The following is a 14,616-nucleotide window of genomic DNA, read 5'->3' on the forward strand; positions in this document are numbered from 1 at the left end:
AATATTTATATGAAACCCAACCATGTGACACTTACCGGTATGTATAGGAGTAGCTCGAACATGAAAAGGCTGAAGCCTTGACAAGAAATACAACTCTAATTTGGCATTTAGGAAAGTCACGCAAGGGTAGTAAATCTCTTTTCTTTTCAATTTTTTTCGAAATTTTAGAAGACAGATAACAAATTACTTGCCCAACAGTCATCAATGTCGGCGAAGTGAATTCTGGAGCCATATCATTCTTCCAATCCTGATAGTTTTACATAATCACCACCATGATAATCCAGAACGATGGATTTCGTGCCTCATTCTCAGACAAATGGCTTGCCCGTATCTACGGAGTAAATATTGCCCAAAATGTATACCTGCACGACACATGGCATCATGAACACGAGCTTTTGTTTTGGGATGAACAAGATTCATGGAGAAGATATGATGACTTGAAAGAGCTTAAGTATCAATACTGACCCAACAATAGATTAGATGGAAACGTGTAGAAGCATAGTAGATTATGACAAGACTAGACAAAGATGAATCACTTAAGAGCAAGTCCACCTCTACCAAATGAGCTGACCCAAAGTCCACTTTTCCAGCCTAGCCCACCAAAAACCCACTCCACCCCACCTAATAGGCTGGCCAAAGTGGAGGTCAGCTTTGAGCCCAACACATAATGGATTGAGCAAGAAATCGGGCCATCTGACGTCTGGTTGACCTCAGCCACGTGAACTCCTTTTTTTTTTTTTTGCGTCAGACGCGTTGGAAAACATGCTCGTGTGGGTGCGCATTGCCGACAGCTCGCAGAGGGGGGGTCGCCATGCAGGCCCACTACAGGATACTGGGTGTGGGGATGCGTGGCGGTTGGATTTCCAAGGGTAAAATTTTTTTGAAATTCAAAACCTAATGGCTAGTGACGTGGGACAATTTAGACCGTTCAATTTTCAGATTAAGGTTCAGGTTTTTCAACCAAAAAACTTTATAAAAAAAAATTAATAAATAAAATGTCAGAAATTAATAATATTTTTTTTTATAAATAAAGAAAATGTCAGAAATTAAAAATAGAATTATTATTTTATAACAAAAATTAATAACATTTTAATAGGAATTGATTAGGTTAACTAATTTAGGGGTGGAGATACACTTTGTCAATCACTATTCATTACAGTCAATTGCTATTTATATGGGTGGATTGAATGGACTCTTGCCCAACTTGGTTTTTTTGGGTGGAGTTGCTAGTATTATGATGTAACATATGAGAAGGCATACTTGAATGGAAATAATTCCTTTATTCTAAAATCCTTCCTGAGTTTGAGTGATGTGCGAAAATCATTGTTCTTTCAAACAGAAGAGCGGCAGATGAGACGAACGAACATCATAAGCCAAAAACAAACGGGAGAAATCTCTCTCCTCTGACCACGATGAAAAGATTAAAATCCCCACTACCGTTGACATTCCATAAGAGTCAACCAAGTCAACCTCCATCTCTTTTACCAAACTTCAACAACGAACAGTTTAGCAACAACTACATAATCTCCTTGTGCAAGCAAAAGCTTTACAGAGAAGCCATTGAAGCATTTGAGTTTTTACAAGGTCAAACGAACTTCCCAATATTTCCCAGCACTTACACAAATTTGGTTTATGCTTGCTCGTCTTTGAGGTCTCTCGAATACGGCCGGAGAATCCATGGCCATATTTTAGCATCCAATTACCAGCCGGACATTGTTTTTCAGAATCATGTTCTCAACATGTATGGAAAATGTGGGTCGTTCGCGGAAGCACGCAAGGTTTTCGATGCAATGCCTGAAAGAAATGTTGTTTCTTGGACTTCACTGATTTCTGGGTACTCTCAGAATAGTCAAGAGGGTAAAGCCATTGAATTGTATTTCCAAATGCTGAGGGCAGGTTGTGTTCCTGATCACTTCACCTTTGGAAGTGTCCTAAAAGCTTGTTCGGGTTTGCGGAATGAACTGCTGGGGAGACAGCTGCATGCCCATGTTGTTAAATCAGAAACTGGTTCTCACCCTATAGCACAGAATGCCCTTACTTCAATGTACGCGAAGTTCGGTCTGATTGCAGATGCTTTTGATGTCTTTTCTCGTGTTCCGTCAAAGGACTTGATTTCTTGGGGTTCGATGATTGCAGGGTTTTCCCAGCTTGGTTATGAAAAAGAAGCTTTGGATCACTTCAAAGACATGCTCTTTCAGGGTGCTTACCGGCCGAATGAGTTTATATTTGGGAGTGTTTTCAGTGCGTGTGGCGGCCTTCTTGAACCTGAATATGGAAAGCAGATACATGGGATGTGCATAAAATTTGGTTTGGGGAGAGACATCTTTGCTGGATGCTCCCTTTGTGACATGTATGCAAAATGTGGGCAATTGGAATCTGCAAGAACAGTGTTTTATCAGATAGACAGGCCCGATTTAGTGTCCTGGAATGCAATTATTTCCGGGTTTTCGAATGCTGGAGATTCTAATGAAGCATTATCATTCTTTTCTCAGATGCGGCATAAGGGACTGATCCCCGACGAAGTTAGTGTTCTCCCCATACTAACTGCTTGCACAAGCCCTTCAACACTCTATCAGGGTGAGCAGATCCACTCCTACATTATCAAGAGGGCCTTTGATTTTACCGTTATTGTATGCAACAGTTTGCTAACCATGTATGCTAAGTGTTCAAATCTCTATGATGCATTTCTTGTGTTTGAAGATATGAGAAATGACGCTGATTTAGTTACTTGGAATGCTATTATTAGTGCGTGCATGCAGCACAACCAGGCCGGGGAGGTTTTCAGATTACTAAATTTAATGCGTATTTCTGAAACTACGCCTGATCATATTACTTTGGGTAATTTGATTGGAGCATGTGCAAATATATCATCTCTAGAGGTTGGGAATCAGATTCATTGCTTTACTGTAAAAAGTGGGATTGTGCTTGATGTTACTGTCAGCAATGGATTAATTGACATGTATACAAAGTGTGGATCAATTGGAAGTGCGCAAAAGCTCTTCGGCTGGATGGAGGATCCAGATGTTGTCTCGTGGAGTAGTTTAATCGTGGGTTATGCTCAGTTTGGATATGGAGAGGAAGCTCTTGACCTTTTCAAAAGAATGACGGAATTGGGCATAAAACCCAATGAAGTTACACTGGTGGGTGTCCTTACTGCTTGCAGTCATATTGGACTGGTAGAAGAAGGATGGAAAATATATAAAATCATGGAATCCGAGCATGGGATTGTACCGACGATAGAGCATTGTTCTTGTATGGTTGACTTACTTGCTCGTTCCGGATGCTTACATGAAGCAGAGGCATTCATCAAGCAAATGGCATTTGAACCTGACGTTCTGGTATGGATGACTCTACTTGCTGCCTGCAGAACCCGTGGGAACATTGAGATTGGAAAACAGGCAGCAGAGAATATACTAAAATTAGATCCTTCCCATTCTGCTGCTCTCGTGCTGCTTTGCAACATCCATGCTTCTTCTGGCAATTGGGATGATGTTGCCAGGTTGAGGAACTTGATGAGAGAAAGGGACGTCAGGAAAGTCCCAGGGCAGAGCTGGATTGAGGTTAAGGATAGGGCCCATGTATTTTTTGTTGAAGATTGCCTGCATCCTGAGAGAGGTAAAATATATGCAATGCTAGAGGAGTTGTGGCTGCAGATGCTGGATGATGGTTATGACCCACTTCAGGCATAGGCTTTAAGTAACAACGTCGAATTATTGTTTCCGGAACAAGAGGAAGTGGGTACCAGGATCTTCTGAACGTTCCTAGTCTAAAAAAGATAGCATCAGTCAGTCGTGATCTAAGACCCCAAGAAATGCTAAACTGCATTTCGATTGAAAGGCAGGGCGGCACAGCCCTCACCTTAGGGACTGGTTAAGGCTGCACAGCAGTAGAGAGCGTTAAGACCCTTAACATTGACTGAAGCAGTTGGATAAGAAGGCAGCGGTCAGACCTGCAGCACCAGGGTAGTACGCAGCAGCAGTTTCAAGTTTCAACCATACAATGTCTACTCTAAGTCTGCATATCAAGAGGAAAACTTTTCTCGTTCGCAAAGTTGAAGGCATAAAACTATGAACTGCAAAACGATACTTGATGAGGTGACCGGATTTGAACTCCAGCAGGTAAAGTTATCATTAGAGTTACAAGTCCACAAAGACTTGCATTCTTTTGCCCGGTTGAATCGACAATTTTCGCTGGTATTGGTTCTTCTACAGCTGTTGAATTGACAATTTTCGCTCGTGTTGGGTACTTGCACCCAAAGGACAAGCTACCTTCAAAGGAGGATGTTTTCTTGTCAAGTTTTAGACGGCAGGGGCATACATTCACAGTTATGGACTTCTGAAACTAACTTGGACCATTCAGATGGATGCAAGTCGTCATTTTCCCTCGCATTCCGAACGTTCAAACTGGGTTACTAAATTATGAACAGCTTATTGATGGCTATACTCATGATAAAGGAGCTTTGAGTTGTTTCATAAATTGAATGAAATAGATGTTAATTTGTTTTCGACATCAATTTGTAAATATCTTGTACATTTCGATCCGTACAGCATCCCAAACTCTTCAATTTGTAAATATAATTGATCCATAACAAATGGTTGCTTTGAGGACTTCCAATTCAAAATTGCAAAATCCGGTCGACGATATGACAATTGCCTCACTCTTTCTCATCTTTCGGTTGGGTTGATATCGATTCTCTTCGGGGTCGGTGCTTTTTCCACTTCTGTTTGCGCAAGGCCATGATCCAAGACGGAACTTCACAACCTGATGTTGACATCACATTAGCTATATTCCGAAGATATGGAATATCTTCCTCTGTGTAGAAAGTAATAGCTTCTCCACTCCTCCCTGCTCGTCCGCACCGACCTTCACAGAAAAATTACAAACAGATTCAGTGGCACCGTAAAATAATTCCCCAAAAACAAATTCAAATAGTTGTAGCAATAACGTGAAGTAGCCTTGCACCGCTTGTCTCGGGAAAAAGTGATACAATCAAGTGACTACTACATAAAACAACAGAAGTACTTCAATTTGATAAATAAATTCTACAAATTATGAAGTGATGGTTGAACCAACAAATAAGTCTTACGGAACAAGCCCAAAAAGTATCATATTTGTTCGATAGCTTTCCAAATTAATCATCTACCAAATTTTCTATTAATACATTCTCATAAACCATATATGATATGTCTTCTATAGAATTCTTTTCTGAAAGAAACTACCGACCGTTGTAAATTTAACACATTCCATATTTCATGTACATACATTACAATCATAGGGATGGGGAGACATACCAATCCTGTGAATGTACGCAGCTGCAGAATCTGGAAAATCATAATTAATTACACAGTTGACACCTTTGAAATCCATACCCCGAGCAATAACATCAGTGGCAATTAAAACCCATGTTTTCCCAGCTCTGAAGTCATCTACAGCATTTTCTCGCTGTATTCCAATTTATAATTAGTATAAAGGAGATGGAAAAATTGTTCAAGTATAACGTATGTAACATGAGAAATCGAGCATGATATACAGTTACAAGTGACTAAACATTACACAGGCCCAAGTACTAGTAATGGAATTCCAATGTAAAATGAAAATGCTAGAAAGAAAATGTCAAAATTCCAGTTCTTTCTTATTTTCATGCAAACCTCCTCGGGATACACAGATATTCAGGCCCAGTCTTTTTCACGATACCATGAAAACAAGTGCATAATCAGGTCTTAACATCAGTTACGGTTTTTTTTCCTTAATTATACACTTATGCCGAGCCATAGGATTAAGGCTGATCCTCTGATAATTCCTTAATTATACACTTATGCCGAGCCATAGGATTAAGGCTGATCCTCTGATAACAGTGGGAATAAATTACCTGTGCTTGGAACATATCAGAATGTATGGCACCAACTCTTATGTTCTCAAACAACAGTTCTCCGTAGAGTTCCTTAGCTCGCTCCTTGCTTTGTACAAAGATCAACACTGGTGGATTCAGACTCTACTAACAATATAAAACAATAACAAGAAATTGGTCAAATAAAACTGATCCAGGTGAAAGTCTGGAATGTTAAACTGATAAAAGATATATGCCAAGTACGTGGATTAAATGATCTAATAATTGGTGGTTATTCAGTAACATTTGGTTAACTTCTACACAAAATTCCTCGTTTGGTCGTTATCTAGATCTTGTAGCTTTTTCAAATTTGCAAGGACGTACACTATATAATAGCCTTATTCAATTAAAACTAGGTACAAAACTGTATGAGGTGCCCTTAGAATACCATTTGATACACAATGAGGACTTGTATTTCATATCATCATTGAACTGGATCCTGAAGCAGTTATTTAGAAGAGGTTCTTAAAAGTAAAGTGTTGCCTCTATCATACCTCCTTAAAGCTTTGACGAAGTGCTAACAGCTTCCCCTCTTCACTTCCAGCAAAGACCAATTTTTGCTTGATAGTCTCAGAAGCAGTATTTCTGTATGAAAACATATGAAGAAAAGATGCAAATCAATGGACCACTGATGCAAGTCAAGGGAGCCACTCCATGATTTTCAACAAGATAAAGTCAAACTCACTTCCTGCCAATGATAACTCGAACAGCATCATGCATTATAGTGCGGGCAAGCTCCTCAACGAAATCAGGTAAAGTAGCACTAAACAAGGAGCGAATAATTGAAGGGTTTGAACATGCTTTGACCACAGAGTCAATCTGCTTTAACAAGCCAAGCTCAAATAGCTTATCAGACTCATCCAATACCAGATACTCAACCCTGTATAACACAAAATATTTAAGAGGAAACATAATCAATGTATCTGAAATTTGTGTAGTGCTTCAAAGACTAACTAGTCTTGTTATTCATCAAATTCACTTCTTGAGCCATTTTGAAAATGATCATTTTGCCCCAAAATCTCATTTGTACACATCGATTTCTTGTTTCTACCAGCCTCTTTGAGTTTCTATGAACAAAAGATGAACACACCTGCTTAAATCAACCTTCTTTTTCCGGATAGCCAGCCGTAACCGAAGTGGAGTAGAAATGAGTATATCACAGCGTATTTTTGAAAAATCTGCATTTCTTGCCAGGTCCTTAGTCATTAATTTGATGTAGAATTTATTTCCCTTTGCCATCTTTTTGCACTCTCTGGTTGTCTGAGCAGCTAATTCTCGTGTAGGACACAGAATAACAGCTCGGATGCCATCCTTAGATGTATTCTGGTTATATGGGAAAATTTTCATCAGAAAAGCTCAGCCATCAACATTTGCAGAAAGAAACAGTTGAATGCATGAGCAATACCTTAAGTTTCATCAGCATGGGACAAACAAAAGCAAGGGTTTTTCCAGATCCAGTCGGAGCACAAGCAAAGCATTCCCGACCCTAAAACAAAAATGATGACAAAGTCGATGAGAACATCTTTCAAAACCAAATGTCAACCCGTGCTGAAGTACTGCCGAAACTGAAGCCGTATAACAACCAGGTGATCTCTTACAAAACAACGTAAAATTTACAAGCGTAGCAGATAGCATAGGTATAAGACCATACAGATAAGAGGACTGGAATAGCCTGCCTTTGGATTGGCGTTGGTTCTTTAAATCCAAGTTCCGCCAAATTCTGAAGTAAATATGGCTCGCACCCATATCTAAAAATAACAAAAGATTAGCTCTCATTTCAATCATATTATCATTCGCAATATCAAGCTTATAAGCGAGAAAGCTTAGAAAATCTATTCAGCATTCATAGATATCCTACCTAAGAAACACTAAAATGAAAAGAAAATAAGGAATATACCTAGAGGTTAAGTCCGCAAAACTATCAAGCGGCGAAGGGACGTTATTCCCGTTCACATGAATGTTATACTTCTTTCGCAGCAGCGAATCCCGCTGAATCACAATGAAAAGTATAAATCCTTGAACTTTAATTTAAGCACAAGGAAATTAACGAACACGAAAAATATGAAGGAACTAGAAGCAAAACCTCAAGTTGCCTATTTAACTCCTTCTTCTGCTCGGATAGTTCATTTCCCGGCTTCTCTTTCTCCGCTTTCGCTGCCTTCGCCATTTTTGAGGTCTTAAAGACACTAATCCCCTCCACACCCTCTATTCCATCACAAAATCAAACAAATCATTAGCAAAAATAAATCTCAGGGTTTCAACTGCATACAAATTCAACACCGAGAGCAATGAAATTACCAGAAACCTCCCCCTTCCGCTTCCTCTTCTTAACTGGCACCGCTTGCACCTCCTCCTCCTCCGCCGCCACTTGCTCCATTGCAGATTCCGTAATTCCGAACAAGCTAGAATCTTCTACCACTTTCTCGCTCTCTATGTTCTTCTTCTGAATCAAATTTGAAAATTTAATTCAACAAAATAATAGAAAAATCGACACTGTGATATGCTTTTCTGAGAAAAAAGAATCGGACCTGGAATCTGGAGAAGTCCCTGGAGAACTTTTTCCGGTTGAAGTTGACGCCGGCGAACAAAAATGAAGTGCCTTCTTCCATGATTGGCGGCGGCTGACAGGCGGCGAATTGGCCAAGGTGAAGCGAAAGCTCTGTTACAATTTGCGGGTTTATGAGTCGCTCGTTAAACCCTCGGCTTTGCTCTTCCCCGCGAGTGCTAACATTAATCGCTGTTTTTGTCAATTACACGGACATCCTTTAACGTTTTAAAAATGATATCTCTGCCCCTAAATTTACTTTAAATTGCATTAACGTAATTTTAATTAGGGGTAATTTATTTCAATTTTTTCGGTACATTGATATATTTTACACTAAGAGAAGCAGGAAGTTTGGCTAAGTTGTAAAATGGGTAACCTAATTTGATATCGAATTCGCCAACCACGAAATTCATACCTAAAACCTCTCACTTACAAGTGAAAAGGAATACTACTAGACAGTAGTACTGAGTAACAGGAGTAATTTATTTGAATATTAGAGTTGAGTCAAGTTATAAAGATATATATATATATATATATATATATATATATATGTGTGTGTGTGTGTGTGTGTATTAAGAAGGGGTATTGACTTTAGTTGGAAAGAAAATTGTTTTATTAACCTTAGTTGAAGGAAACAACCCTGGTTGAAGAGGATAATTATTTCAATTAGTCGTTTTCCAAAAAAAATTAAAAAATTATTTCAATTAGTCTATTCTGGAAAATAAAATGATCATTAACCATTGTTGAAATATGAAAATATTTATTGACTTAAACCAGAATTTCTAATTTTTTTGGTTGGAACGGTTATGTTGCACGGACACGAGACGGCAAGTATACGACAATTAAAATAATATATGAATTAAATATGTATATATATGTGTGTGTAGGGATGGATTCGTGATATTATTATTTTTTACATAATTTTTGGACTAAGTTATGTTTGGATGAGTGACTTTTAAGTCTTAGAAAATTTAGACTACGTGATGAAAAATAGACCACAATGTGTACGATTATCATTTTCTTTGGGAGCAATAAGAATTTCTGTGGACAAAATTGTAAGCATTTCTTCAATCGTGTGAGAAAATTTTGGAATCTCTAAAATCAAAGGATAAATCATAAATTGTACTCGTTTTCCTCATATTTAACGAGAAACCACTTCATCATCAAAACTTAACATTTCTTACAACAATTCATCATCCATGGCATACAAGCATGGAAAGATGCAAGATAAGAACCGTTGGAAACCCCATGCATCAGTCTGCCTATTCATCTAGCCCATAGTCCTCCCCAAAGTACTTATCCACCAGACTATTCGCCATATTTCGCAAGTCCTCGTTTTCATGAAACTGAAATCTTTCCATCGCTTCGATCCCATTTTCTTTCTCAACAAGCTTTGGGCCCTCACCGTTCGGCATCCCTCTCAAAACCTGCATGAACCAGCAATATAAGAACCACCACTTGTCTTCTTTTCTAATATAGAGGATTTATATTGTGGTTAAGTTGTCAAGGATTTTCATTACTCACTCGGGAGTGGCAAACTTTCATTTACGGTACACCATTTCATACCAATTTATGAAAACAAATGTACCTAATGAATCATTCAGTAGTCACATAACCAATTTTACTCTGAACCATATTCTGTAAACTCCTCCAAAAGTGAATCGTATGGTGGGAAGCCAATGTTTCATGGATGTTTGCTTACCAGTTCCGTGAATTGTAGTCCGAGTCTTGCAGCTTCAATATCAGCAGAGTTAACCAAATCAATGAAACCAGCAAGGCATCCTCGACCAACAAGTGAAACCAAGTGCTCCAGAATAAAGTTCGGTTTTCCATCACATTCTGTAGGTGAAATAGGAAGAACACAGAGGTTGCCTAGTACATATGCTACTTCCTTTCTTATATCAAATGGGGCTGTGGAAAGGAGGCGTAATAGCACTGGCACTGCGTCACTTGAATATATTAACTGCTTGTGCTCTACAGAACCAGCCGCTATATTAGATAGCACCCAAGCTGCTTCCTACATTAATGTAAGTTGAACTTTGAATGAGCATGGGTGAGTAAAAGATCTATCTCATAACATTAATGACAAGCTTATATACCTTCTTCAGGACCCGGTGCTCACTATTCAAACATTTCACCAGGACTTCAATTATGTTTCCTGAAAATTTCATCATTATACATATAAATGAACTTGTCTTATAAATACGTGTTCAGAACAGTTAACAGTTTCCCATCAAAGGGGTAATGGACTAGCCTGTGATTTCATGCCCAGGAACGATAAGAGCTTGGGTTGTCTGTGAATCACCAGCTATAAGGTTACCTAAACTTCTTAGCACCTAGATGAAACCCAATTGTCAGTACGATCCATATACTAGAAATATTAAAGCATCTCAAATCCATGTACTCTAAAAAACTTTTACAATGCCATCTCCTCATAAATGGATCAACTTAAGATGGTACATCATATATCACGTGAACTCTGAAGATATGATACACGATAACTAAAGGATCACAGTTTTTGCTCAACAATGGAACCGTGTCATACTTCTCTAAATTCCCTTGTCAATCTCACAATAAGAAAGATAGAAGGGTATATACAAACATGTAGTATTTGATGTTCACCTCGACTTCATCATCAGGATAAATCTAGATGCATCTTATAGGTCAAGAAACACATAGAATCTGGTTTTTCTTTTGGGTTAGGGCAGGGTAGGGGATATTGGCACTTGACATAAAAATCGCATGTGGTACAAAATTTCAAGAGAAATAGCCAGAGGGTAGGTTTCTGCAGTGGGAACAAGTACATCCATACAGATAACAAATAGAGCATAGCGAATGATGACTGGAACTAGTACAGCCATTAATCAAATAAAACAATCAAAAAGGTAAATTGTTATAACCTTCAATTTGATACATATAGTTGCTCCATGAGCCATTATTGAAAGAAAGAGAAGGTCAATAAAGAGCTTATGTATACTTTTAAATTCCACCTTACCGGAATAAGCAACTGCAAACTATTGGATGTTGCCAATCTCTCCACAAGCAGTTGAAGGACATCACTCTTCACTAGCATACTGGTGGCAAGATTTGAAAGGGCTGAGAGATACACAACCACCCATGCTACTTCAGTTGCTAACTCATCATCTCTGAATTCAAGAACAAGTTTATGGTACACTATCATCATAAGGAAAGGCAGTCCAAAATTTTAATGACAAGAAATCATGATGACCAGAATTAACTATAGGGTAAATGTAATCTACTTAGATTGAAGAACCACAACTTACGCTTTTCTCAAGTGTCGAATAAGTGCATCCAATACCCCATCAACTCTAATGAGCTCCGTTGCAGCCTTTGGATTAGGTCCCTGCATATTTAGCAACTGAGGTTATGTTATAAGTTCTTCTCAAAGATGATGTGTAAGTCCACATTGATGGTGGTACGTTACCAAGAACCAAACGAAAACAAAGTGAAAAACGAAAAGAAAAACACACAATATTGGTGCAAAAGCAAGGGGCCCTGAATGTCACACTAATTTCCAGGTAAGAATGGTTACTCAGAAATGGGGCAAAGAGGCCACAGAAGTCCAAAAAGAGCTCGAATTGTGAAGAAAATGGCATGGTGCTATAAAATTGTTCATGAGGTGAATATTTTAGCACCTTGATTAGGTTTGATAGTGCCCAAGCAGCTGTTCGCACAGTTGAACCCTTGTTTGGAAGCATCATTCTTGCAAGAGGTAGTAATGCACCTTGAGATAGCAAAATACTTCTCAGCTCTTCCCCTTCACCAGCAACGTTTCCCAATGCCCATGCACATTGCTCAGCAACAGGCAGGGAACTTTTTTCTGCAAAAGACGTGCAACAATAGATGCAAGATCAAAAGCAGCCATCTGATCAGACAGCTTAAAATTCTGCACTAAGTATTGCATGCCAATGTCTCACTTTGAAGTGGTACTTCAAAAGGTTAGGTGGTACCTTACAAGCACTACCGACACCAATATCACATTACGCATGCAAAGTCTATGCAAAGTATAGAGCCAAAAAATTTGATATAACACATCAGCGAAGATAAAGAAAATTAAACAGGAGAAAGTAATTGCTATTGCGATCTAAAAGGAGCACACAAGACATTACCAACCTCCGAGATGAGCAATAAGCAATGGTAAAGCGGGCAACAAAGCTTTTGTTTCCTCAGGTTTCCCTGCTGCTATGTTCGTGAGGCACCAAGCTGCCTCAAGCAACTGCATTATATTAAAAAAAAAAAAAGGTGAAAGAGGCAGAATATACCCTTAATTCTTACTCAAGAAGTTTCTTAATTCCAAATGATTTCTAAAAACATTCCCTGGCGTATGATACTTTAGTGACCAAACTCCATAGGTGTGTCTGATGGGTTTTTAGAAACCAGAAGTTCTGAAAGCTGCTAATTACTATGGAACCTAACAGAAAATAACATAAAAGTTCCTTCTTTCCCCTTTTTCCTTGAAATAAAGTTCCATACAAGCACTACTTACCAAGTCTATGCTAAATATACAAATTAGAATAATACCAAATGAAACCATATTATACGAAAAGTTGGCTCAACCTGCTCGTCTTGAGAGCCAAATGAAAGACATTGCACTAATAAAGGTATTACTCCAGCTTTAAGGGCAGCTTCAACAGGAGGGAATTCTGATCTTGACAGTAAGCGTCTGAGTTCACGAAGGGCACTCACCCTCTTTTCCAATGCACCTTTTCCCCTACAAAGTACACAACGACAATGGTGTTTAATGGGTTGCTTTGAAGAAACCATTGAACGGTTTCATGTTTCATATCTTTCGATGAAGTGTTTCATGTTTTCACAAAATTGAGCCTGATGTTCCTCTAAAATTCTCACAGTATTTATGCAGACAAATTAAATTCACATACTGATATGCAACCGCAGACTTCAACCCTTCCACTGCTGAAGAAGTTTGAGCCTCCAAGATGGATTGCTCTTCATCAATGATCATTTCACTCTCAACCGTATCATCACTATCTCCGCTAATCCCCACTCTGCACAAGCGCTTCGCACGCACTAGCAACTCTCTTCTTTCCTTTCCTACAGAAACTGCTTGCTGCCGCCTTCGCTGTCCCGCAACAGTGGCAACTAAATTTTCCACACAATCAGCATTGTACACAGAACAACTAAATACAGCTCCAACAAAATTAACAAAAATTACAAGTAGTCCGCTCGCTCGCAAGACCAATGATAAAAAGTTCAAAATTTATGTATCTAATTAATTGTTAAGAGGTTTAGGACCTCAAAGAACAGAACCCAATTTAACTAATCCCCTCTTTGTTCTTCCTTAACATTTAATTGCTTGATTTTCCGTTTGGATGCCGAGAAAAAAAGGTGGGAAAATTAAAGAATCAAACACTGAATTGAACCGAACCCACAAACCACAGAGACCCAATACAGAATTCAACATAAATTCCATGAAAGTTTGATTTTCCAATCTATTTCCTTAATTTATGAGCAACCCAATAGCGTTAAAGAACTTACCCGAGGACTTGATAGGGTCTCTTCTATGGGAAGCCATACTCTCATCCGCCATTAGAGAGATAGAGAGTTCCGAAACTAGCTTAAAGCCTAGGAGCAGAGCAATGTACGAATTACGAAAGGAGGGTTTTGAATTGTAATTAGGAGGTGATGACGTTGCCGAAACGCCGTCATTCCGATGTCAAAATAAAAAAACCACCAATGTGTAGCAAATTGACCTGTTTTAGAGCAATTCCACTCCATAAAGTCTTCATCGGCTATAAGCAATTCAACCACCTCAAATTAACCGTGATCATTTTCAAATAAAAAAAAACCGTAATTACCTTTAATGAACACTAGTTGTTCAAGTGCATCCTTTCACTAAATTTAATAGACAGATGATTTGTATTAAAATATTATTTTTTATAAAATAATAAAAAATAATTTTATTTTTAATTTTAGATAATAATAAAAGATTAATTTGATAGTATTTGAAAATATTGAAATATGGTGTAAGATAAAAGAAAATGGTTAGATATTTATGGGAAAAAAAATTATAATCTTTTGTATTTTTAATTAATTTTTTAATATTTTATAATTAGTTTATTTTTTTGTATTTTTAATTAATTTTTTATAATTTTTTAATAGTAGCTGATGTCACTATGATGTTGCATCACGGCTGGAGGGGTTT

At 38.2% G+C, this 14,616-nt stretch overlaps 3 protein-coding genes across 4 annotated transcripts; 1 reads left to right on the forward strand and 2 right to left on the reverse strand.

Moving 5' to 3' along the window:
• The first annotated feature begins 1,276 nt into the window (after nt 1-1,276).
• Nucleotides 1,277-4,336, forward strand: LOC137745574 (pentatricopeptide repeat-containing protein At3g53360, mitochondrial-like). The gene has a single exon (XM_068485546.1). It carries the CDS (start codon nt 1,413-1,415, stop codon nt 3,687-3,689), a length of 2,277 nt encoding a protein of 758 aa, XP_068341647.1. The 5' UTR covers nt 1,277-1,412; the 3' UTR covers nt 3,690-4,336.
• A 107-nt stretch (nt 4,337-4,443) lies between these two features.
• Nucleotides 4,444-8,613, reverse strand: LOC137745576 (DEAD-box ATP-dependent RNA helicase 57-like). 2 transcript variants are annotated; one of them, XM_068485548.1, is made up of 12 exons: nt 8,416-8,613; nt 8,186-8,327; nt 7,971-8,092; nt 7,785-7,876; nt 7,539-7,635; nt 7,293-7,373; nt 6,978-7,210; nt 6,573-6,767; nt 6,382-6,472; nt 5,870-5,992; nt 5,292-5,442; nt 4,444-4,863 (listed from the first exon to the last, which is right to left on the reverse strand). In XM_068485548.1, the coding sequence occupies exons 1-12, from the start codon at nt 8,494-8,496 to the stop codon at nt 4,655-4,657; spliced, it is 1,617 nt and encodes a 538-aa protein (XP_068341649.1). In that variant the 5' UTR covers nt 8,497-8,613; the 3' UTR covers nt 4,444-4,654. The 2 variants fall into 2 exon arrangements, with proteins under 2 accessions (XP_068341649.1, XP_068341648.1); XM_068485547.1 differs by having other exon boundaries at nt 8,186-8,330; nt 8,416-8,612.
• A 930-nt stretch (nt 8,614-9,543) lies between these two features.
• On the reverse strand, nt 9,544-14,214 carry LOC137745254 (importin subunit alpha-9-like). The gene is made up of 11 exons (XM_068485173.1): nt 13,950-14,214; nt 13,334-13,553; nt 13,011-13,164; nt 12,567-12,669; nt 12,089-12,273; nt 11,717-11,796; nt 11,428-11,578; nt 10,687-10,768; nt 10,532-10,590; nt 10,135-10,449; nt 9,544-9,859 (listed from the first exon to the last, which is right to left on the reverse strand). The coding sequence occupies exons 1-11, from the start codon at nt 13,999-14,001 to the stop codon at nt 9,695-9,697; spliced, it is 1,566 nt and encodes a 521-aa protein (XP_068341274.1). The 5' UTR covers nt 14,002-14,214; the 3' UTR covers nt 9,544-9,694.
• Nucleotides 14,215-14,616: the final 402 nt, after the last annotated feature.

This window comes from Pyrus communis, chromosome 9, assembly GCF_963583255.1.
Source record: "Pyrus communis chromosome 9, drPyrComm1.1, whole genome shotgun sequence".
Taxonomy (NCBI): domain Eukaryota; kingdom Viridiplantae; phylum Streptophyta; class Magnoliopsida; order Rosales; family Rosaceae; genus Pyrus; species Pyrus communis.

Excerpts from the sequence above, each read along its gene's own strand:
- LOC137745574 (XM_068485546.1), top strand. The coding sequence starts at position 1,413 with ATGAAAAGATTAAAATCCCCACTACCGTTGACATTCCATAAGAGTCAA.
- LOC137745254 (XM_068485173.1), bottom strand. The coding sequence starts at position 14,001 with ATGGCGGATGAGAGTATGGCTTCCCATAGAAGAGACCCTATCAAGTCC. Across the intron at positions 12,274-12,566 it reads GCTTATTGCTCATCTCGGAG|AAAAAAGTTCCCTGCCTGTT; the intron begins GTTGGTAATGTC and ends CGTCTTTTGCAG. Across the intron at positions 9,860-10,134 it reads GACTACAATTCACGGAACTG|GTTTTGAGAGGGATGCCGAA; the intron begins GTAAGCAAACAT and ends TGGTTCATGCAG.
- LOC137745576 (XM_068485547.1), bottom strand. The coding sequence starts at position 8,496 with ATGGAAGAAGGCACTTCATTTTTGTTCGCCGGCGTCAACTTCAACCGG. Across the intron at positions 6,768-6,977 it reads AAGAAGGTTGATTTAAGCAG|GGTTGAGTATCTGGTATTGG; the intron begins GTGTGTTCATCT and ends TGTGTTATACAG. Across the intron at positions 6,473-6,572 it reads CGAGTTATCATTGGCAGGAA|AAATACTGCTTCTGAGACTA; the intron begins GTGAGTTTGACT and ends GTTTTCATACAG.